The following is a 25,832-nucleotide window of genomic DNA, read 5'->3' as shown; positions in this document are numbered from 1 at the left end:
TACAGGATTACTCACAAAGGATGAGACAATAAAGACGACACCAAACTCTAAACGATGTTAAGCTTAATATTTTAGTTTGATTTACTTAAAATCACAGAAAAAATGTAGTTTTGTCCTACGAGGAACCAGGGCTGCAAGAATATGGATAGAACAAATTCCGTACAATCGCCTCTAAAGTTTCCTCCTTTGTTGGTAACCCTGTATTTCAAGTTTTCCTCAGTTCATTAATTCCAAATCTTCCATTCTTGTCCGACATCAGGTGAGCCAAGAGGATTTGTTTATATAACAACTGATTATATCCAATGTATAAGTGTAAAACCAAACTGAAGAACGATAAAAAAGTACCGTCTGATGATTCATATCGTCATACTTCTTAAAATTATATTTTGTTTAAGTTACAATTCAAAATTGTTTATTTTCAATTTCTTACTCTAGAAATTATATTTCTAATAGTCGCTTTCCTAGTATGTTCTTATATAACTAACTTTATATTATATATCTACCTTGGTAACCCAGCTTTGCCTAAAATTATATATTAAAAGCATAAGAGTAACTTTATATAAAAATGTAATTATGATAAGTAACGTTACAGCACGTTTTAATAAATAAATTAAGAGATGATAAAAAAATACAACGAGACAAGTTTATTTGAACACAAGTACATTTTAATAACAAATTAATATTTCGCTATTTTAAACTATTGAGTAAATTTTTAATTGATATAATTATCTTCATACAGAAATATTAGTTGAACCCTTTTAAGATAAGCAGATATAATTTCATTTACAAGGAATTTATAATAAGAATGAAAATAATATAATATCTGAAATGAGAATTATTAAAAAGAAGAAATATTTTTAAATTGTTGAATAAGATTTAATGAACAATAAACAAGAACAGATTCCCAGGCAGACCATTTCAGTGTACGTATAATGTACAGTGTACAGTGCACCATGTATCTGTACTGTTGTGTGCTGTACAGTGTACAGTGCACCATGTATCTGTACTGTGCTGTACAGTGTACAGTGCACCATGTATCAGTACTGTGTGCTGTACAGTGTTGTACACCTATCGGGAACGAGACCTGAAAGCAAAAAGAAGTTAGTTATGTAAAAATAAAAAATGTTGTTTTTCCGGTTATTTTTTTTGGAGGGTTGAAAGATAGTGATTGACTATTATCTATAGCATGGGGAGGGGGGGGGGGGCATTACACCCCTCTGATTTATCAAATGTGTAACCTAGATAATAATTAATTAGTTAATATTTCCAAATGTTTACTTTTCCCCTAACCTGCTGTCAGCCTTTGAAGAGGCCTTTTCAGGTTTAGATTCGGCCTTCTTTTCCGGCCTGAATAAATCAGGCTCTGGTGGGCGCTTTTTGGTCTGTCATTGTGTGTGAGCAGGGGGGTGGGATGTTTTCTATTCTTAATGAGGGTTTTAAAAGTCAAATTTTTACAGAAGACTATTCACAATAACGTAAGAATTTTTAAAGTTTTTTTCGCTGAAATGAGGAAAATTGTATCAAAAATTCCCCCCCCCCCCTCCTCCCATAATTTTAATTTTGTTTTTCGCCCTGTTAACTTGGAATTCCATTGAGCCTCGTAAAAAATAAATCCACAAAATAAATGCATATTCCCCTAATTAATTTTTGGAGAGAAGGCTTGGGGCACATGCTCACAAACATCTTTGTTCTAAGCAATTAATTTGCCTCAGTCTGGTCTCATTGGATAATTAATTAGAAATCAATAAATATTAAGATAACTAATAATTAGAAGATTTAAAAAAAAGAAAATAAAAATTAAAGATAAACAATTAGAATATATTAAAAGAACATGGAATAGAAGAAAATTAAATAGAAGAAAATGGAATAAAAGAACATGGAATAGAAGAAAATAGAATAGAAGAAAATAGAATAGAAGAAAATGGAATATAAAAAATTAGAAAGAAGAAAATAGAAAGAAGAAAATTGATGAGAATATAATATAAGAAAAAAACTTATTGATTAGAGTAAAATTGAATGAAAGATTGTTAATAGACTGCAAGAGATAATAAAAATTATAATTGATCAGAAGAAGAAAAACAAAGATAAGATAATAACCTTGATTTCCTGGATGAGGATTTACTCCTGCTCCTCCTGCTGTTACTCCTACTTCTCCTGCTTCGGCTCCTGCTCCTGGATCCCCTGCTCCTGCTTCGGCTCTTCCTCCTACGGCTCCTGGAATCAACAATTAAGTTAAGTGTATCATGATTAAAAAACTATTTTTAATACCAATTTCCAACATTAGTGCAACAAAATTTTGAAGACCAAAAACCACTAATAAATTCACAATTTGATGGTTCTTGGACCACACACATTAATTTATAAATTCAAATTTTTTTTCAACAAAATTTAAAAAGAGCAGTGAATTTTTTTCTTCGACCGTTGTAAATTCTTTTTTTCTGATCATACATCTGTTTTCTGTTCTTCTCTTTTAGATCTACGCATTCTAGTCTCTTGTAGAAAAGGGAAAAATGTATTTTAACATATATTACTGATTCATAATAGAAAGTTACGTTTGTGAGTAGATATCAGATGTATTTGCAGTTTTCAGAATGTCTGACTGAACAACTGTTGAAGGTTAGCTTCAAACACAATTTCTTTAATATTCTTACAGGTTGGAAAAATAGAAGTCACACTGCACTAAGCAGGGTTTGAAAATTCTGAGGATATTCAGTGTCAGAATTCCGCCTTAATAATGACAAATGGGATAAGAAAGGTTAGGCTAGGAGTGGATATTTTCGACAAAAGAATTATGATTCTTGTAAGTTCATCTCTGACACAAGTGCTTCAGAATAATGCCTTGTCTACAGCAATATTTTCCTTGGAGCCGACAGACTATAAACCAATATTATAGTAAATGGTGCACAACCTATCAGGATTCTACTTTCATGTTTCCATTTTCCTTGTTTCTGGCAAGTAGGGTGTACTGCCATGTTTTTCCACACAGGGTTCAGCCACAAGAAACTGGAGAGAGTTGTATAAGAGACTGACTGTTCTGAGCTCCCTTGATGCTTACACACAGAACCAGATTCAATCGAAAGAATTAACGTCTTTCCGACGAGTTCGGATATTTAATAACAGCTTACCAGGCTTCTTAATAAAGAGTATATTTAAAGCTGCCAGTAGCAAAATCTGGATCCAGCTAGGTAAAAAACCTCCATTCTCCAGGTTAATAAAAGTGTTAAAAGATTAATGCCGGCCTTAAATTTTTCATGTAGTTTTGTTTTTTCTTTTCCATTTGTGTGCAGGGGTGTATACACCCAATATACACCCCTCGCTAAAGTTTCTCTAGTTTGCAGTTTTCTCTCTCTCACCCTGTATCTCTGAATACTGTAAGAAACACCCTCTGAATACTGTAAGAAGCACCTATTAAGACCCAGTGTTACTTCTCTGAAAGCTGAATGTATACTTTCGAATTAATTAATTATTCTAAAAAAAGAATATTTTCCAACGGTGATGACCTGCTTCTAGACCTGCTCCTGCTCCTTGAGGAACTCCTACGCTCCTCCATCACCCGGATATAGTTTCCATCCAACCTTAACAATTAATTATTAATAATAAACTAAACTGTGGAAGACGATATTCAAGAAATATTACCCACAAAAGATGAGACTTGAGAGACAAGTATACGGAACTTATCCTGTCTGTTTCCTAAAGATGAGACTTGAGAGACAAGTATACGGAACTTATCCTGTCTGTTTCCTAAAATTCACGATTCCCTGCAGATGTAAACTAATCCTTTTTTAATGCAGAAGACTCCTTGGAACCATCATTTCGTCAAATTTTAAAAGTTTCAGGTTGTCTCATCATTAATGGGTAACCCGGTATAATGTATCTTGTATTTGAATATGTTGTTATAAAACAGTTTGTTTTACCAATAGCATGAAATAAACTTATTACGAGAAATTAGCATTGCGATATTGCTGTGGTTCATGATCGCTGTTGTATCTTATTCTTAATTCATAACTTTGGTCTAACAGTCGTCCTTCCATAGTTTTAAAGATGAAAAACAGGCAGAAACTAAGCCTTCAAGAATTAAATGTAAGGGAAGGGAAGGGAAGGGGGGGAAGGAAAGGGTAAGGGAAGAGGGGGGAAGGAAAGGGTAAGGGAAGGGAAGGGAAGGAAAGGGTAAGGGAAGGGAAGAGGGGGGAAGGGAAGGGAAGGAGAACGTTTAATGAACTTACTTCTTATCATCAAGCTCTTTGAGTGCGTATTCCATAGATTCTCTGTCACGAAACTCAACAAGTCTAAATCAATCAATCAATCAACCAATCAATCAATCAAGCGTTCACAACAACATTTTTGCCATGAACATTGAACATGAATTACAGGTTTATACATAATCATGGTTAAAATTATTTACGAAGGAAAGATGAAGATACAATACGAAACTTCAAACTTGATTTATGTTTCCTTTTCACAAACAAAAACTTTTCTTTAAATAATTTAAAATAAAAATCAATTCAAAAATGAAAATTACATAGAAAAGTGTTTACATACATTTCAAAAATCAATCGAGAAATTTGGTGAATATATGAATAGTTAATACTAACCCTTCGCCGGCCTTGGGCCTCTTGACACTGGTGTAGACCACGTCTCCGGCCTTACTCATGAAATCCTTGAGATCCTAGGCAAACATTATTCAATCACACTTTAACCAGTAAACCCTTGTTCCTACTGGTTTAGGATTAGAGTGAACTGCAAATATCGACAAGTGTAATTAAAGATCAAAATTGTATTTACGATATTGGGAGAACACGTGCTAAAAAGTGAAGGAGAGAGGAAACATTGGAAAAATCTTGGAAATAGAAAATTTCGAGAAACATATTTTTGATAAAAAAATTTAACTGTAACGTCGCAATCAAAGGATGAAGAAAACCTTAAAACTCCCCCTAGTGAAATTAAAACAGGTTTGGTTTCTTTTTTCATGTTTATATAATGTGAGAAGATAGATAGAAGGAAGATTAACAGCTATGGGTTAGTTCCAACTTACCTATGAAAATAACCCTAGACCCAAAAACAAGGAGGATTTTAAGAAAAACCGAGGCCGTGGGACAGAGGCCTGGTTAAGACGAGATGAGGCAGGGTTGAGGCCCATGAGACCAACAATAGTGCCAAGAATACCAAGAATGGAGAGCAAGAGACCAAAAGGGCCAAAAAGAGATTTTGAGGAGAGATAATTTCAAGTCTGATAATAGAATTACGATTTCGATGTGAACATTACTAACGACAAAGGCAGTGTATACTGTACAGTACATTATAAAACATCTTAATATAAGAAAATAAACATTAATAATAATAATATGACAGATTAGAAAACTATAATGTGTACTGTACAATTTACAAACATTACATACATGCAAAATCAACATTGAAAAATATAGTAAATTGAATACAACATTGTTCACTTCGGTCGATTTTTAGAACCATATAAAAAATATAAAATAAAATATTGACATTAAAAACAGAAGATAAAGGGTTATTTATTTGATTCTTGGAAATATAATAAAACATGAAGATTGGAACCTTGTATTAAATAAAACTAATGGTTTAAATTGGCCAATTTGACAAACAAAATCAATCCCAATTAAACTTCTATTCTATTTATCTAGTCTGAGCAATTATTTTTCTCTCGCATATAATAATAATTTACGGTCCTCTGAATGAAAGGACTATTTGAAAAATGAACTCTTATATCGATAGTGTAAAAATAACTTCCCTTTAATTTAAAATAAGTGCTAATAGTTTTTATTCCCGAAATTGTTAAGGTGTTTATGGTTTGAGTATATTCGATCCCTTTGAAGGAGGCGAAGCATAGACCATTATCAAAATATTATACAGAAATAAAATAGTACAAGGAGGTGTATAATTTGAACCAAGTGCTTAGGATTCGGATCCGAAACCGTTGGATCCGCAAGATTTTGGCTTCCTGGATCCGGATCCAAGGGTCGGGGTAAAATATCAACAAAAACTGCAAAAAAAAATTTAACTTGCTCAGTTCTGAATGGTTCATCAAGTTTTAGGATAAAAATATAACAAAAAAATAAAACAAAAAATTTGAAAATTATATTTTGTTAAATCCGGATCCATTTTTTTTAGTGCGGATCCAGGATCCGGGTCAGCATCAAAATTAAATGGATCCTAAGCACTGATTCGAACACTCCCTTTAATATAGATTTCCCAGACTTCACATAAGTTAATGAAATAGATTAGAATACCCAATATTTACCCAGCCCTAGCCTAACACAAGTTTAATATCATACTATCATAAACATGTAAGAAGAGAGAACTAGTCAGAAGTCGCACTTTAAACCAGTGCTCATAAATTTTGAATATTAAGAAATTAAATCAGTTAATTGATATTTTCCCAAGGATCTCGTGTTTTTTCTCTCTCAAAATTGTTGAAGAAATACTGTCCAAAATATAATCAGAAAATATACTCATTTAATAACTTTTTATGGAAGGACAAAACATCTAGATTGAGTCTAAATACCTGCCACGAAGTTTTAGAACTAAGACCCTCGACAAGAATCCTGTAATTGCTCTTACGGAACCTGCCATCAGAGAACCGTCTAAACAGTAGATTATAGATTAATTTCAGGTAACAAAGATCGTAAAAAGAACAAATTATGTTTGGTTTTTTTAACCTAAAAATTGAGGATTTCAATCGCGGATATATTCAGCAAAGAGAAATCGTTACAGAGATGATGGATTATGGAATACCGTTTAGAAAAGGAAATAGAACTGAAGTACGCGATAAGTCCCCATTCTCTACGTTAATTCAATTCCTTGGGGTTAAATTTTATTTTTCAAGTTCTTAAAATGGTTTACATATAACCTGATAGAAACTTTTAGCCCTGCTAATTAACTAGAAATTCTTACTACAATTAGAATCTTTAAAAGTTAAAAATAATATAGCACATTAGTGCACTTTACGCTATCGAAGAGATAAAAAAAAAATTCGGGACCAATGTTTTATGTTTTGAACGGATTTGATTTCTAAAACCAGCCCCCCACCCCCCTCGTCCCGTATCCGTTTAAAATTACCTGGCCGCCTCGGATTGGCCATTACCACCGCGCATACTATGGAGAAAATAGAACATTTTCAAATCCTTTTAAAATTGAGTTTTATCGATGTAGTATGGCATACACAGTACAACATATCCATAAAGAACATTGAACTAATGTTAGAATAAAAGGTTTATATACAATCAGCAGATAACATTACAGCAATATTACATCTCAATATACGATCCCAAGGTTTAACTAAGTATTCTGTCCTAAGAGCTTATCAAATGATTTGGAAGGAAATAAATAAATTAACAATTGCAGGGATTCATAAAGACCAAAAGAAATGTGGAGACGACATTTAGACAGTTTTTGAGTTGTTGATGTTTTTATAAAGTAAATAGTTTTTCCAATAGCTTACGATTAATTTATTTAGTTAAATGTGTCATGTGTACTTAATGCTTAATTGTTGAATTTTTGTGCTTCTTCATTAATAGACTAATTTAAGAACAAGACTTGCATATATCTTCGATGCATTCAGAGAGGCGTACTTAGAGGGGCTATGGTCGTTCACCCCCCTCCCCCGATCAGTAAAATTTATGGTTTTAAGGCCCGCTGAGCCCAAACTGAAAAAAAATTGTAAGGCCCCCCATCCCCATAATCCAATTCCCGTGTACGTATCTGGTTCTTTTCTTACCGTCCTCCGTTGAATGATTTGCCGTCCAGATCCTTGATAGCGTCCTCGGCGTCCTCCTTCTCGTCAATCTCGATAAATCCATATTTACCCTTCGGAGAGGCAGCGTCAATGTTCAGTTAAAATTTTTGAATAATTTCAATTAAAAATAAAATAAAAAAGTTTAAAGTACGTTTAACGCTTTGAAAATTTCTTGACGGATCCGTTGGAAAAAGAAAATTACAATTAAATTGTGTGACATATATACGTTTGTCTTAATCTAGCTATATATTGATCGCTGTCTGTCTTTTTGTGTGTGTCCAATAAACGTCACAACAATCATAAACTCACCTGGCCTAAAAGAAAGTTTAAAGGAAATTTTTGACCCGAAAAAAAAAATTTCTAGGATTTTTGAATATCCCTTTATTTAAACTGAAAAATCCACGAAAATATTCGACTATGGAGTATGATGAAAAAGTGGCGGCAATATCAACAACAACAGAGCCAAAAATATTACTAGAAAAGGGGTGCAGAGCACTCTAATGCATTTTAAGTTAAATGATTGAATAATTGGATCTATGAATAAAAATCTGGAATGAATGTTTGTATAGGAAACATTAACTACCCCTCCCTTGATGTTCACATTCCTGAAAAAATTGGAGATTAAAAATAATATTTTTGATTNCATATTTACAACGAAGTGCTGTTTTTGCTTTTTTCCGTGTAACAAAAAGTAGGACATTTTATATCTTAAACGTGTTGTATTTATCGATTTCCTTCTAAAATCTGGCGAAAAAGTCAATATGAAATTTTTAAGGAGAAACCATTAGCACTTTACCAAATATGGTTTTTTATGATTGAACACTTTATACCCAATCTTATTAATATAAAAAAACTACAAATTAGTAACATATGATGATTCAGTCCGAGAATAATTTTTTTGGGACCCCCCCCCCTCCTCCAAAAAAAAACATTAAAGTTAGGTAAAAACTAAAAACAATTTGTGGGACAATCGCTGCGGCTAGGACAGGCTAGGGTACCTGACGCTACGGCCACATGTGTTACATACAAGAAACATGTACACAAGAATATGCGGGAGGAGATCAGGGGGAGGGGGTCCACATACCCATTAATAGGAAATTAGCCTGATGTAATCGTATGTATATAACCGTCTACCTGATAGTTCCATAGTCCTTGAATAGTTTCTCGATATCCCGGGATCTACAATCGTGTCCGAGGTTTCCAAGGAAAAGTCTTGGCATTTTCTTCCCTAACTTTTCTGGAATTATCAAAAGTACAAATCTGCATTTAAAATTTTCAGAATTCATACATATAATACTGATTTACATATTATGATAGAATAGGTATCATTAAAACAAGATCGAAATAAGATTTCAATATTAAATAATACTTAAGATTCATATTCTGCCTTGCAGAAACTTTATTTTACATATTTACATCTTTAAAATGTGACTGATATTTTGACCGACAAATTATCACTGAGATATTTAATTTTCTGATAAGAATATAATAGGGTTTAAAGACAAATGTCTTTTAGGTTTAGAAAAATACGCCCTCGTTAAGAATTCTAAACTAAGTTTCAACTGATAAATTAATCAGCTGCGGCCTGCGTTGTTAACTTGTTTGAGGAAAGCCGTATGACGTCATCAAAAAATCGATATGAATGTCGTCTTTTAAATTCAACAATTTTAAGTTCCATTTTTATATAAGGGATTTAGAGCAATCTTAATTTACATGAAGCAGCCTGACAATGACAATCAATTCTTCGGCCAGGCACTGACCCGACCTAAAATTAAATTAAATATATTAATTGAATTATTTATTTTATATAACCAAGGCTTTAATTGTGAGAGTGGTGGTGGTGGTTGTACTATGGGGGGAGGGGAGAGCCTGTAAAAAAATAACTTTAACAATAGACTAGAACTGAAGAGAGGGCTGCAGGTTAATTTTTCACTGTCTATACTAAAAGCTCACTTTATATTATAAAACATGATTGGAGTAGAGTTTCCAACCGTAATTTCGTTCCGCGTAATTACGCGTTAATTACGTGGATGAAAGAAAGTCAATTTTCGCGTAATTTAAGGTTTAATTACGCGAATTATTACGTAAAATGAATTCACTAAGTAAAGTACGCATCATATTGGAGCCAAATTTTGTGTGGGACCTCGCTTGACCTCAGAGAAAGTTAATGAACGATCAGAATTAAAAAATTTGCCTTTCGGTAAACAATCAAAATTATTCCACGGGTTTTCTTTCAATATTATAACAATAGTTTTGATTAAAAAATAAGAAAAAATCTAAAAAAAAGATTTACTTACCTAAACCATTTTTGGGTAAAGGGGGGTTTAAGAAAATAGTTAGTATTTACCTTGTAATTGTAGTTCCAACACAATTCCTCCCCCGCCTTTACAAACTTACAGGTAAAGAATGCTATATTAGGAAACCTAAATATATTTATTTTTTACAGGCGTATTCAAGAGGGGCTATTGAGACTCAGCCCCCCGTTGGTTTCCAGGGGGTTTTCAGACCCGAACGGGAGGTGAGTCTGGAAAGAAAATATAATAAGCCCCCCTGGCCAAATTTCTGCATACGTTCCTGAATTGTCTTTCAATAAAAAAATTTCATTATTTTATTTATAATCAAATGAAATCAGGGATCATTAAAACACATTTCAGGGTCTGCAAAGATATTAAAAAAACCCTTCTCGGAAAAATAATTGAAAGTTTTAAAAAGTCAAAGAAATGTAATTCTTGAAAATATATACCCCTGTCTAAAATCTTGCATAAACATTTTATTCAATTCAGTTTGTAATATCATTCTTGCTTTTAGCTTTTATTAGTACTTGCTGGCTTGGCAGTGTGCTACGAATGAATAACTGGAGAAACCCCAAAAAAATCTATTCTGTGGAATCCACCAGGGAAGAAAAGTAAGGGCAGACCAAAAACAACTTGGAGAAGAAGTTTCGAAGCTGAGCTAAAGAGATGGGACTGACTGGAGGGAAGCAAGCCAAGCATAGACCAGAATTTAGGTTGCGTTTGGCCGTATTTATCAAAATGGAGGGACGCGGATAAGTGAGTAAATTTAACGGTACAAAACTAAGTGATCAAGTGGTTTTGACCATAAATATCCTCAATAAGACTTACTCTTTTTATAAATTTATAATCCCCGGAATTGAGGTAGAAATTTAATTGATTTGGTCCCTAGACAAAATATCATACCAAATAGTAAAAACATATTTTTTTAGCCATCCCCAAGGAGTATGAAATAGAAGGTGAGATACAACTGACGCCCTACCATATGATTATGCATGCTTTGCAGACGGTTCTACATTTGTATAAGAAATATTTAGAATCAGTGCTTAGGATCAATTTAATTTTGATGCGGATCCGGATCCTGGATCCGCACTGGAAAAAAATGTATTCAATCGGATTGAGGTCATTTCTTTAAGATTTACTGATTTTTTTTTAACGAAAAATAATTTTCAAATTTTTCGTTTTATTTTTTTTGCTTTTTATCCTAAAACTTGATGAACCATTCAGAAATGAGGAAATTTTATAATCTCTCTTTTTTACAAAAGTTCAGTTTTGGGGTTTAGGAGTAATTTTTTTTTGTTGTTGCAGTTTTGGTTAATATTTTACCCCTTGGATCCGGATCCGTGGATCCGCATATTTTTGCGGATCCGGATCCAGGAAGCCAAAAACTTGCGGATCCAAAGCACTGTTTAGAATAGGTTATTGTACATTAGACAAATACTTCTTATACAAATGGAGTATCCATCTGAAAAGCATGAATAATCATATGGTAGAGTGGGCCACGTCAGTTATATCTCCCTTCTATTTCATACTCCTTGGTTATCCCTTTACATGCAATAACTGAATTATTAACCTGAGATCGTGAGATTCCTGAAAGGTATTTTGAACAAACACATTTGGATCACAACTATGATTTAAATACCGTCCTAAAATATATCATGTTAGAAACACAATTAATAGGACCGTCGTTGTAATTATAGGAGAATGGCTGATTGACAACGGTACCCTTAAAGCATGTATCTGACAAATAATGTGAAAGATATTGCACTTTTATTTCTATCTTTTCATTCTGATCATTTCCTCTATAGCATAAATCCGCCAGTCCTAATCTAATAAGATAAAACCCCCATTAAAAATAATCAATTTACAAAAAAAGAAAACCGTGTATGTTTCATTCATTCTTGGCCAGGAAAAGTTTTTATGGGTACCCTTGTGAATCCGACATGCGTCTCTATAAATGGAAGATCTCTCGAAATTAAGAGAGATTTTCTCCCTTTAACATACAAACATAAATAAATTCTTAAAACTCTTGAAATCCTGAATAAAATTGTACCTATATTCCCTGCCTTGAGAGCGTCGACAATGTAAACGTCCACCCCATCCTTGTAAAATGACCGAACAGATTTAAACTTTTTTCGTGGATCATCTTGATTTGCTTCCTCCTCCTCCTCTTCAATGTCAGTTACGTCACTTTCATATCCATCCTTATAATTATTTATCACAATTAAAAACTAGAAAATCGAATTTTAAAATATTTGAAACATTATTTTTGATAATTTACCAATTTTTAGCAATGGGAAAAGGGAAAATCTATTTCCTCTTCTTTAGTTTATTTATTAGTTTGAGGGAATTTTCTTGATATTAATCGTATCTAATCTTTAGAACAGTCTCTTCAAACTAACCTTCTGTCTCTCTACTATCTCTATAAGATCAAGTTCACAGAAATAATCATCTCCATGAAGATGCCCCTGTTCATTAGCCTCCTCTGCACTGAACAGGTTCCCAACATATTTACTGATAAAGCTTCCCTAAATTATTAACAATTGCCATTTTGTAAATATACTTAAAAACATTATTATTTGTACATAAAATTCAAATTTGAACTAAAAACAAAATACAACACAGCGGGAACCGAAAAAAGGCGGAATTGTCGTCATCTTTTTTTTCTTTAAAATAATGATGGATTTTGTTATTTGCAACTGAACTATTTCTAAGTAATACCCTAAACTTTGATAGAAATATATCAGTTGCAACAATTAGGAAAAGGAAAACACAAAGATGACATTCATTTCATAGTTTTCTGGTTCTTACTGTAAGTAAAAATCACAGAAAAGAATATACATTTTCTCCCGAAGAACAACAGAAGGTAGCTATTATTATTATTATTGTTATTATTATTATCATTCATCATACAGTCAAATATGCATTGACTTAATCAAAATTCAATAATGATATAAAATCATACAATTAATTTATAATAGGGTTTATTTTTTCAAAACGAATATTTCAACGTAATTTAAAATGCTCTAGAAATACTTATGTAAATCCCTCGAAAACCTGGTTTGTCATAAAATAAAATCACTTGATTGCCTCAGGAAAAACAAAAAGCTTTTTGTTTTACGAATACCGAAATTATAAATGAAAATGCGGGATAAAAGTTCTTTTAAATTAAATAAATGTTATGTTTAACCTGGGGAATATCATGAAGAGCGCGAATGCCCCAACCTCTCTTCTCTGTTTTAAAAACTTGAAGCTTCACTTTTATTGGTTGCTGCTGTACTCGGTTATGACAAGTGCTAAACAAATTTGTTAACATGTGAATAATATTAGTTCAATTCTTAGTTTCTCTTTTTTCGCATGTAAAGGGAAAATAAAAAATACATGTCCCAATAAACATGGGAATTCAGTGACGATTTTGATTTCGTCTTTGTAAAAGATCTCTTTTTTAGTTTGGTAATGCCTACTAGGAAAGTTGCAATCCGTCGATATAAGAATTTTCTCGGGGGNCCCCCTGGACCATGTACAACCTTATTCATGATGTATATCAAATTAGGGGTTTTAGCTTCGTTTGATTTCAATTTCCCAATAATTTCTGGGATTAACAAAATAAAAGGCTTCCTTTACCACCTTTCAGCTTTTAACTTTTTTAATCTATACCCTAAAGATTGTCCTTGTCCACTATAAATTGCGACTTTTTAAACAGCTTATAAAATAGCAAATCCACCTATATGAAAAATCCGCGATAATCAGCTACCTGAGCCCTGGAAGCAAATTAGTTGCAGTGTTATGAAGAATATATTATAAAGAAGATTAAGGGAAAAAAAGAGGAGTGGATAAAAATGCTTTTAACTAGGTTCTTCATCCAAAACTACAATGTCAATTATAATTCATATTTTCCCCCTGAAAGTTAAGGGCCTTACTTGAAAAAGCGTAAATTTAAAACTGATGAGTAAGAGCATTTTTTCTGAAGTCTCTATTTATAGTTGACACCTTAATGATAAATTCACTAATTACATTGTCTACCTTTAAACTGTAAAAAAACTGTATTTAATTCAATCATGGTGCATATTTTATTTATATATGCATATATGTTAATTTAACTTCATTAAAAGAGAAAAGCTCTCTTACTTTTTAAAATTTAATTTTTTGTTAAAGTTAATGAAGTAAAATTATCAGCTCGAAGCGACGAAGAATTTGCTTATATTTTCCTCTTAATGATAATCCTGAACATGGAGAATGGAGAATAAGATTCTAAACGGGGATATTTGTGACCCCAAGATTCTATGTGGGGGGTAATTTCCCCCAAGATTCTAGGGGGGGGGGGGGTAATTACCCCCAGGATTCTAAGGGGGTTGGGTAACCTCCCGTATATACGCGACATCTTTTACCGTTTACATGAAATATAATCTAGCAGTCGTAACTTTATTTTGATCATTGAAATTAGGTAATCCAATGCTTTACAAAGACGATTTCGAATTAGTCTCTTAATTCTCATGTTTATTTGCACACACTGTACAAAGAAATTCTAACTTGATCAGAGCTGAAAACTTTTGAATAGTGGGTATCGGGATTAATGCTTGATCCACTCTTTTTCTTAATCTCCAGATTAAATAATGCTTGTTCTTCTCTCATTTTTAATCTCCAGATTAATTAACCGATCGGGATTAAGGATATCCCATTCAAAAGTTTTCAGCTCAGAAGTCAGAACTTATGTGCTGTAAATCTCGGGATCTCCATATCTACACGGTTTCATTTAATCCCTCTTCGATATCCCATTTAGTTATACCCTCCAGGGATAAATCAATGTTATGGACCAATCATTGATCTTCAAATTTAAAAGGGCCCATATTGGATATCGAGAGATATTGGAGACTGTAAATTCAAGTGAACCTCCATTTATTAAGTGGTTTGTCCGATTAACAACGTTACTCCATAAAGCTTTGTTTGATCAAGAATAAATGAGTTGTCCATTATCTTCTCTTTAGAATAGTGCCTTAACCTAACATAACCCTAAAATATATACTAATCTCTCAATTCTTGTAATTCAACGCGGCAAGTGCACATAATTTCCTTAGGCAACTGCCATTAGATTTGATTTCTGAACTCTAAAATATGTGTTACAAAACTAAATAGATTTTACAGTATTTTATCCCTGAAAAAGGTTGATTTTATGTAAATTAAAAGGTTTTATTTTGTTTTAAAGTAAAAAATCTCCATGAAATTGGTTAAAAAGTTTAAAAATTACGTTTCACGTATGCATTGCTACGCTCGTGATGCTTTAGGATGCAACAAGATCGTGGGAAGCCTCGGCAATGTAATATTCCCTCCTATATTTATTTCATCCCTATTTCCGCCCTGTAATGAGAAGAAAAATAGTTATCTACCTCGAACAAGCGCACTGATCATTACACTCATATATTCCTGTGATAAGAACATCCTGGAGTCTCCTGTACATATATCCAGCATCCTCAAGCACTATCTTCTCATCACCATCCAAAGCAGTAGCCTGCATTCATTAAAATAATATTATAATATTATAATAATATAATAACATAATAACATAATAATATAATAATATACTAACATAATAATATAATAATATAATAATATAATAATATAATAATATAATAATATAATAATATAATAATAAAAATAAAATAATAAAATAAACAATGATATGATGATGAAATAGAACTAAAATAATAATAATAGTAATAATTGCAGTTAGAACATTCTTGCTAGATCCAATGGGATTGGGAATGAAAAACTCTCAAAAGTACTTGTAGCGTAAGAGTTCTTTAAAAATACAAACTGTCCCATTTAACATGATAAAAAGAAAGAACCATGAAATATTTAGATCTTCCATGGCTTTTTATCAAATGTGACAAGACGTTTAGTAAAAAGGTTGGACTACTTAAAATCATTCTAAAATATACTCTCTTTGTATCTTAATAAACAACATAGAACTTGGATATGAAGGGTCACTTTTGGTTTTATTAAATAAATTGAAATCCTAAAAATAATTATACTAATCATTACATAAAAAATGTTTAGAAGATGACATGTAACGTTATACTAGTTCAGTGGTAAACACAGTATCCTTGCCTTGACGGTCAGCTGTGCACAAGCACATGTTTTCCTGTCTTGGCAGTTGTCTGTGCACAAACACCGGGTCAAGAACTCAGGCGCCGTATTCATTCTCACATTCTTCTTCGGCAGAACCGTCATCGAGTATTCTATAATAAAATAAGATTCTTATAATCGCAGCATGAATCAGAAGCACAACTGAGAGGGGAGGAGGGGGGGGGTGGGTCACACTAGCTCAACTAACATCCGAGAGATTGTAAGTAGAGAAATTTCCTGGGCCAAATTAAAAATGATTTCATTCTAAAAACCACATGATTCTGAAGACTATTATATTCAAATTTTATTGAGAAACTAACATGACGATTTTTGAAAAAGGTGAACAAAAAAATCAGTGCCTGTACAAGATACCTATATCAGGTGGTTGCTCTGTATCCAGAGTATTGATGCAAGGAACAGGATTTATTTCCTTTCCTTGCGTTATATCCGGGATGTAAACTTTACCAGGGCATACTCTAAACTCATCCCTAAACATACAGCGAAAGTTAAAGTTTTTGGTCCCAGAACTTTGATTAAAAACAAGAATAAAAAACCATTTTTTCTTCGGATGCTTGTTTCTTTTTAAGGTTTACCAGGGCTGGGATTGGGAACTTTTGAATTAACGGAACTAGCCAATCTCATTCCAAGAGAGCCATTAAGCCCCCCCCCCCCCCCCAATTAATTTTACTTTTTAAACCCGTTATATTAATAGTCTCAAATTGGTAATTTATAAATTCTAGAATATTGAACCACGAACAAGGTTATATTTTGTACCCATGTGTCATTATCTCAAGTTCGTGAATACTTTCTTTACTTTGTCCAATCAGATTCCAGGTTGGAGGGACTGAACACGTAATTTTAAGTGACATTCCTTACATAAAGTAGCAAGTACTATTCAAGTACTATTCAAATACTTTTCAAGTACTATTCAAGTACTCTTCAAGTACTAATCAAGTACTATTTAAGTACTAATCAAGTACTTTTCAAGTACTAATCAAGTACTATTCAAGTACTATTCAAGTACTATTCAAGTACTATTCAAGTACTATTCAAGTACTTTTCAAGTACTAATCAAGTACTATTCAAGTACTATTCAAGTACTTTTCAAGTACTAATTCAAGTACTATTCAAGTACTATTCAAGTACTATTCAAGTACTATGCAAAAGGTAACCCTTAAAAGCGTTGTCTGATCAAGTATGAATTAGATATTCACTTTTTGTTTGTTAAAAACTGATAACTTTCAATTGGGGTTTCTCTAAAAAATTACTGGAGCATGTCTTGGTTCAGAAACAATGGAGAAATTATTGGAAATGAGAACTTTTGTAGCTAGAAAAACTGCGTTATGTTCCAAGTTATATTAATCAGATTATGGTACCAAGGGTACTGTTGCGAATCATGCATGCCTCTTTTTTTAAATAAAGGGGAACTTAAGATTACTACGACAGTCCCTTTAAAACTGAAATTTTCATGCCTCTAATGAGCTAAGCTTTAGAATCTAAAAAGCTCCATCTCAATCAAAATGCCTGGCCAAGGTCTTTAAGTGACTGTAGCGTAATTTGTAAGTGAGCCTCTATTTACAGAGTGACGTGTGTGTCCGATTCACAACAGTACCTTTAAACTTTTTAATGCTCAAGAATGTACGACTTCTCCTCAGCAATCTACAAAAATGATTATAATCGTTTAACACTTTGTTTGAACAATTTTTGAAAGATATAAACAGTCAAAGTTCAAAGGGTAAATCGGGCATTACAATCTTACCATGGAGGGTCACTTGAAATTACGCGTTAAGTACCTCTACTGAGTTTAAGATAAATGAGCTTTCGACTCGATATCTTAAAAAGTTTAGGATTTAGGGGGTAAAATGTTACCTCACATTAATCCAAGGATCAAAACAGAAACTATCAATCTCTAGATCACTCTCACAAATATCAAGATATAGAGATACCTCTACAAAAGTGCTATTACGATAAATTTAAAAACTATTTATTACATAACTTCTTGAATCAAATTGGAAATTTCTTGAGAATATAAAAAGTAAAAAACAGAACCTTCAACATTTTAAAGTATTGTATTTAATTCATGAGTTAAAAAGTTATTTTATTTCAAATGGCATTTTTCCTTTCATATCTCTTAATCTGAGTCCACAGGGTGAAATGTAGAAAATAGTCCAAGATTTACTATTCATATCTAAACATAGAGATCCACAGAGTTGAATTGTACTTTATAGTTGTACAGAATGTTCTATAAAGGAATTCAAATGATCGCAACATTTTGGTTCCCCAGATACAGATCAAAGTGGAAAATCTTTCAGAATAAAGAGACGGATTCAAAAGAAAAAAGAATCGAAGAACAGAGAAATAAAATATAAGACATATAGATGAGCTGGGTCAACAAAATTGTTTAGCAAGACGGATCCAGGATTTAGAACGTCATTAAAATTAAAATAAATCTTTGCACTGCATTATATAACGAGAAATCCAATTGTAGTTTTAATCTTAATGTGAAACCAAATTAATTTTAACATAGGAAAACCTCTTTTTATGATAATCCCATGAAACAGTGTGTCAGACTATGTTAATTATTTTTGAGAAAAGTCACGATGAACATGTGAAAAATGTCGAGCATATAAAGCGAAACAAAATATTTAGTTTAAAAATTGATTTTTATTACCAAAACAGGTAACTAAGCTAAACCAGATCAATATAACAATATACGTTTCAGAAAACACTACCTGAGCTAGATTTAGTAGATGTAGTAGCTGTATTTACTGAAGAAGCTGAAATAGTTGCAGCATCTGTTGAATCTGGAGATGCAGGAGAATCTGAAGCTAAAGCATCTGCAGAAGTTGTAGAAGCCGCAGGAGCTGTTGAAGCTTCAGAAGCTATAATAGCTTCAATATCTGTGGAAGCTTCACTATCAGTAGTAGCAGCAGGATCTATTGAGGATGTTGTAGCTGCTTCCCTTATCCATCCTAACCGTAGTGGTATGAGCAAAGGATTCTGGTTTCTAGTCGACCAACCAATTTCAACTTCAATTTCAAGTATCAAAATGAAATGCGGTATTGATAAACCAGAAATGTATTCTAAATCTATTGACATCAATCTTTTTATTAAAAAAATCTTTTTATTCATCTGATGTTTTAGTAATGAGAGATTTTTAAATAATGTTCATCGCTTAGAGCAGAGAAGTCCAGTGAACCCCCCTTAGTTGGAATATTGCAAACAAAACTTAAATAATTACATTAACTTTAATTTTTAAAATAGAAAGATTCCCCTTGACCACTTAAAAAAAAATGACATCCTCTCCCTTACGAGCATTGATGGTTTCCTGTGAAGTTTTGGAATAAACTTAACCATACAGCTTCTACTACAGGAGTGAAGAACATATCTCCTAGAGCACATTAAGAGATCATGTATGTTGTTCAATTCCTTTTCAAAAATGAAAAACTTTCGTGTATTGTTAATAAAAAAGTTATTTATTTGTCCTCATTGATTTATTATTAAAATGCATCAACCTTTTTGTCCATAATTTATTTCCATAGCAAATACCAAATTTTTTATTTCCTACGACACATATATACTATATAGCGTTGAAAGTAATAAGGAAATAAAGATCTGGATCTTTGATAGAATTTCACTGGCCCCTTCCTGTATCCGTTTATGTTCAAAAATGGAAGAAAATGATAAGCTCAAGTAGCATAATCAATTATTCAGATGTTGTCTTACAAAATTTATTAAAACGAGGAAAAGTATTACGCCAACTTTTCAGTGAAACAATTTTCTTTAAAAGTGAAGTTTAATGTTCCATTATGTGTTTTTTTTTCTCCCGTAAGAATATTAATAGTGTTTTATTCTTAAACCAAACTTTTCTTTATCTAAAATTTATTTTGATCAAGACATAAAACTTGCTCTTACTTCTGTTTGATCCTCGGGACCACTGCTTGAACAATAGTTCCAAACTTTTCCTTCCCACCAGTGATTTGATCAATTTGTTGAGGACTTGACAGAATACTGGCTAGAGGGGACAATCTAAACATTAATATAATTGTATCTTTATGACGAAAATCTTTTTACAGACCCCCTTATTTTAGAGGTATTTGTTAAAATCCAGCCCCCACCACCACCAAAAAAAAAGAGTTTTAACAATGTTGAAAGGAGTTCCATTTATGAAGCCAAAATGTTGCGGATACAAAAAAACCATTTAAAAATCGATGTAAACTTTAATGGGTTGTATACCTGGGAGACCCTGCGAATAGTTTCTCCCGACTTCCATCTTCGAACCTAAAAAATTCATTTATTTTACAGATTGAGTTAAAATATGATTGAACTAAAATTCTGTTAAAAATGTGAAGAAAAGTTAAACTACCTGAATGTTGATATATTACAGTCAACACTTTCTACCCTTGCGTCAGTCCACATATTATTTGTGAGAACCTTAAAACAGAAAAAATATCATTTACAAAAAATCAGGGACACAACAAGAGGAGGGGGTCTGAGGCCGATAGGAACTGCATTTTTTATATGAAAAGCGTTTAAACTAGTGCTTAAGATCCGGATCCGTTGGATCCGCAAGATTTTGGCTACCGGATCCGCAAAAATATGCGGATCCCCGGATCCAAGGGGTAAAATATCAACCAAAAACTGAAGAAAAAAACTTTTTACTCCTAAACCCCAAATATGAACTTTTGAAAAAAGAAAGATTATAAAAGTTTCCTCATTTCTGAATGGTTCATCAACTTTTAGGATAAAAATAAGCGAAAAAAATAAAACAAAAAATTTGAAAATTATTTTTTGTTAAAAAACTTTCAGTAAATCTTAAAGAAATGACCTGGATCCGGGTTTGGATCCGGATCCATTTTTTTCCAGTGCGGATCCAGGATCCGGATATGCATCAAAATTAAATGGGTCCTAAGCACTGGTTTAAACGATCCCGATAAAATCATAACATTAATAATTAAAAAGTTGCGAGACCAGTTCAATAATTTTAAATAATATGAGTCAATTATAATTTTTCAATATTAACTTTGTCCTAGGAGGAGGGAGGGGGGAAAGTTTCAAAACATTTCAACTGTACTTTTTTTTTACTTCTACCTTAATGCTATCTTCAGGATTTAGTTTGATAAGAATTCTGGGTTTAATAATCTCAGTTTCAAAATTCTTCACTTCACTTGAGTGAACAATAACCCTGAATAATATTTTAACTAAAATATTGTTTATTAAATAACCAACCAACAAACCAACTATTAACCAACCACAAAATCAAGCAATCATTATTTAATTATCGAATGTCGTCTTTCTTTCAAAGAATTCAAAACAGATATTAAAAACTATGTATGTAATAGTTGAGCGTAAAAGATACAAGAATTAATTCGGTTTTTTATACATTTTATGCTTGATACCGAAATAAAGTAGCCCGGGCATTATCTCACGCCCGGGCGTTATTCAATATCGATCGGAATCGTATTCGCATTAAATATTAAGAAAGGAATCTGTAAAGGACTCCGTAAAGGACCTCCTAGACCGCTGACAGGTGTAAGGGCCATATAGCTTAGATCCATGCCCCCCCCCCCCTCTCCTCCCCACTTTTTCCCAGTCGGATTTTAAGCGCTCATTCTTTTATTGAATTTCTTATTCTCATGAACTCGATATCTAATATTTTCACCATAATTATTAAATTGTATCAATTATTTCTTTAGGACTGCAGCTGATAGGCTGGGCGCCGCGGCTAGGAAGGCTAGGGGGCCGCGGCTAGGAAGGCTAGGGGGCCGCAGCTAGGAAGGCTAGGGGGCCGGGCTCTTCGACCGCAAATCAAACTATAACCACGTATTACATACAAGATTAATGTAAAAAAAAAATACTGGGGGGGGGGGTAGGGGGCGGAGGTCAAATGTGTGATTATGTGATTATGTGAGATGAGATCTGAAAGAAGCCCCATCTTGGGCAACCCAGACCAGATATTAAGAAATTACCTCGTGCTATATCTTAAATTATTGCATGAATTAGCAGAGAAGAACTAAACCATTTTTACCTGAAATTTTCCCACAGAACATATTCTGCAGATCCATCAGGAAACAGAACCAGAAATCTATTATTATTCGCTGCCTGCGCTATCTCATCTAAATTATCAAAAGAAAGGTAGACAGATTCAATATTTTCATGGTTTCTAGCAAATATCAATTCATGTGTTCCAAATTTAAATTTATAGTGACATGATAAGTAATTAAATGTGCTAATCTATTTGAAGAGTGGAATGTCATGTCTAATAAACAATATGGTAGCCTTACACCTTTGTCTGCCAAAGGATAAACACGATATCCTCATTTGTCATACTCAATATTGATTATTTTTAATTTGGGTTTCTCTCTTAGAGTGACTATAGAATTACTGCTTTAGAAACAATTATGAAAATTGAGACAATTAAACACTTCAATAGACAGATAAAACACCGATATTTCCCTCATATTACTCAGAAAACGGGCCAAGGGTACCGTTATGAATCGAACATGCGAATCTTTTCTAAAGAGGTCAATTGACATTATGTCTACACTGTACAGCTCTTTAAGGGAACAAACCAGGTATGTAAGGTAGTTAAACTAAGTATGCAGTGTTGTGGACAAATTCTTTATAATTCATTTGAGACATATAAAACTTTTTCACGATGCATTATTACGTTGAGTGCTTAATCGACGTTCAAAATCATGAATTTGGGCGGGTACGTTTTCAGAATAGTTTTTATTAAATAAAGACGACGAAAAATAAAGTAAAAATTATACAGTAAACTAATTAGATGGTTAGGAACATATTTCGCAAAACAAATTTGTCAATAAATCAATGCAAGAATCAATTATTTCGTTTTCATCATTATATTGAATTTCTTATTTTCTATGAATTTTTTCAGAGATATCTAAAATTCCAATGTAAGTTCAATAAAAATTCCAGAAAATCTTTGGGTTTAATTGAGAGATTATAGAAACTAATAATTGAATAAGATTACTTATTTTCGATGATAAGATTAATTTTTACTTTCTCAACCTGTTCCTAAACAACTAATTAGTTTACTGTAGAATTTTGTTTACATTTTTTGTCGTCGTTATTTAATAATTTAAAAAAAACGATTCTGAAAACGTGACCACCCCAAAAGTACGATTTTAAATGTCGACTTTGCGCTCACACTCAGGTTTTATAGATCTTTGAAAAATTTATATGTCTCAAATGAATCCTTAAGAATTTTTCCACAACACTGCATACTCAGTTCAACTACCTTACATAGCCGGTCTGTCCCTTTAAAGGATCTTCTCATGTAAAAAAGACGTGACATGGAAACATGATAGATATACTTTATCATTAATTATAACCAAGCATTATTTATTTCTAAATAATAACAATTATGTAATATTTTGTTACTTTAGAATTATTAAAGTTTACCTATAATACCGACTTTTTCACACTTGTTTAGCTTTACATACTTTCCCAGCATATTACTTTTAAAACACTCCATTTTTAACTTATCATCTAGAAGAAAACATATTTGAGATTATATAATATAGCTCTTCCAAAGTTTTAGACGATCCAATACTTAATTTTCACATTTATAAGATAATAAAGCAGCAATGGATGTGATTAAGTCAAACATTAAGCTTACAATGTCTTCTGTACAGTGTTACCCATAGTGAATGAGACGGTAATTTTTCTAGAGAACGATTTTTGGGCCCCCCCCCCCCCTCCTATCAATTTTGTACATGGATAACACATGGATATAATTGGTCATGTGGCCGCAGTGCCCGGCCCCATAGCCTGTCCTAACCGAAGCGCTCGGCCCCTAGCCTGCCCTAGTCGCAGCGCTCAGTCCAGAAATTGTCTTTAACTAACCTAAACTAAAATAATACCAAAATAAATAATAATATTTTTGCTGATAAATAAGTGGTCATGTACAAAATTGATAGGAGGGGGGTCCAAAAATCGTTCTCGTTGTACAAGACCTTTCAATTTAAGTTATTTTGTATTATTTAGGGTTAGGTTATGTTAAAACACTTTCTGAGCGTTGAGGCTAGGATAGGCTATGGGGCCGAGCGCTGCGGCTAGGATTCCAAAAATCATTCTCTAGGTATATACCCAAATGAGCTTCTTCGGTATAAATAAATAATTTTGGTCGTCGAGTACGGAGAAAATATCTTTCTATCATCAGATAAGAATTTATCATGAGACATATAGCGGCAAACATACCGTCCCAAAAGTACGTGAACTACACGACCAATATTTATAAAGAGAACGGACTCAGGTTATAAACTAGCTGTCCAACTCCCAGTAAGCATAATTAGGAGATTATTCAGGGGAATCAGGGTTCCGCGGCGGAATTGATTTTGAATGTAAGCGCGTATTCTGAAAATTGCCGCGGACCGCGGTCAAGTTAGATTACAAAACAAGAATATTAAAGTCGTCTTCATTGAAATAAATTTAAATTGTAATTTTTTTTATTTTAGACACCTGCAAGCAGAAAAATAGAGAGCACGGACAAGCAAAGATTCTAAAAATTAAATTATCTCGAAATTTATGAAAAGCAAATTAATTTTCTTGCGATCTAAATATGCACGTATATTTTTATTTCAATTTACTCACCTCAGACTCCTCAGACTAGCAGTTTAAGTTGAAACTCGGAAGAGGGAAGTCGTGTACCAATTTCCTCCCTTCAGATATGTAAAATGATGTAACACCGTTTAATTAATCTTCATGGTCTTGAGATATGAACTTGGATGAAACAAGTCACTGAATTGTGATTGACCAACTCACAATTAATGTTCCACATGAAATATTTATGTGTACTCAGGGCTCCGGGTAGGGGTTATTGAATACAAACTCCAAAACAAGAATATACGCTCTATAAACATGACGAGCAACTTAAATGTTATCTTATCTGGCATTCTCTGTATATGCAGCTATAGTTGATTTTCAATATTCCTTAAAGAAACTTGTAACATACAGAAACATACAGAACCCCATTTTACTTAATAAGTGATTCCATAACTTACTAACAAAGCTATTTGCGTTGTAAGAACATTAAATTCACTTCAGTATTGCTTTAAAGTCGTCTTTGTATTCCACAGTTTTCTGGTTTTCACTGTAATGTACAGGACGTTACCCTTGAAAGGAATTATAACGAATTTAATTGCAGTCATTTTTTTATTCTTGGATCCCTGCAAAATAAAAACTTTATTTAAGTTAAGCTGTTTCCCTCTAATTGCACTAATTCATGAAGTATATCAATTAATAATCAATTAACAAATAATTGCAATGGCAGAAAGCCAAATTCAGACCGTTATAATTTTAAAGTTTTAGGTCGTCATTAAAGTCTCATTCTTTGTGGGTAACCCTGTATATGTTTATTTATTGTTTGTTTATTTAATGTACAGTGAGAACCAGAAAACTTTGGAATAGGAAAACGACATTAAGACTCATGTTATGACTTTAAATAGTCCAGTGAACATAAGACACAGAAATTGTGCTGTGTAAGCAGACCTACTTAACTTTTTAAACTGATTTCATAAGTTAAACCCATTATGTATGGTTTATTACAGCATTAAAAATGTAGTACAACAGCATATATAAGTGTAGTCGGTTTCAAGTTTTAAGACAGGGGGCTCGGCCCAGAAAGTATCTTA

The 25,832-nt window shown here is 32.8% G+C and overlaps 2 protein-coding genes across 3 annotated transcripts; both read right to left on the bottom strand.

Annotated features, from left to right (window-relative positions):
* Positions 1 to 989: 989 nt before the first annotated feature.
* Positions 990 to 7,192, bottom strand: LOC111695334 (serine/arginine-rich splicing factor 6). 2 transcript variants are annotated; one of them, XM_023464618.1, is made up of 8 exons: positions 7,087 to 7,192; positions 6,533 to 6,611; positions 4,593 to 4,666; positions 4,224 to 4,286; positions 3,501 to 3,575; positions 2,098 to 2,214; positions 1,291 to 1,347; positions 990 to 1,084 (listed from the first exon to the last, which is right to left on the bottom strand). In XM_023464618.1, exons 1-8 carry the CDS (start codon positions 7,140 to 7,142, stop codon positions 1,069 to 1,071), a joined length of 537 nt encoding a protein of 178 aa, XP_023320386.1. In that variant the 5' UTR covers positions 7,143 to 7,192; the 3' UTR covers positions 990 to 1,068. The 2 variants fall into 2 exon arrangements, with proteins under 2 accessions (XP_023320386.1, XP_023320387.1); XM_023464619.1 differs by lacking the exon at positions 1,291 to 1,347.
* Positions 7,193 to 8,349: 1,157 nt separating this feature from the next.
* Positions 8,350 to 23,688, bottom strand: LOC111695332 (histone-lysine N-methyltransferase SETDB1). The gene is made up of 20 exons (XM_023464617.1): positions 23,602 to 23,688; positions 22,205 to 22,292; positions 21,268 to 21,361; positions 20,543 to 20,610; positions 20,413 to 20,457; positions 20,092 to 20,205; positions 19,505 to 19,567; positions 18,909 to 19,183; positions 18,296 to 18,364; positions 18,046 to 18,124; positions 16,549 to 16,664; positions 16,159 to 16,289; positions 15,438 to 15,559; positions 13,244 to 13,349; positions 12,456 to 12,581; positions 12,107 to 12,257; positions 11,627 to 11,699; positions 10,110 to 10,185; positions 8,897 to 9,527; positions 8,350 to 8,367 (listed from the first exon to the last, which is right to left on the bottom strand). Exons 1-19 carry the CDS (start codon positions 23,672 to 23,674, stop codon positions 9,456 to 9,458), a joined length of 1,941 nt encoding a protein of 646 aa, XP_023320385.1. The 5' UTR covers positions 23,675 to 23,688; the 3' UTR covers positions 8,350 to 8,367; positions 8,897 to 9,455.
* Between the last annotated feature and the right edge of the window lie 2,144 nt (positions 23,689 to 25,832).

This window comes from Eurytemora carolleeae, unplaced genomic scaffold (assembly GCF_000591075.1).
Source record: "Eurytemora carolleeae unplaced genomic scaffold, Eaff_2.0 scaffold8, whole genome shotgun sequence".
Lineage (NCBI taxonomy): Eukaryota > Metazoa > Arthropoda > Copepoda > Calanoida > Temoridae > Eurytemora > Eurytemora carolleeae.
Note: the sequence above shows the minus strand (reverse complement) of the source record. Positions and strands in the feature narration are given on the sequence as shown.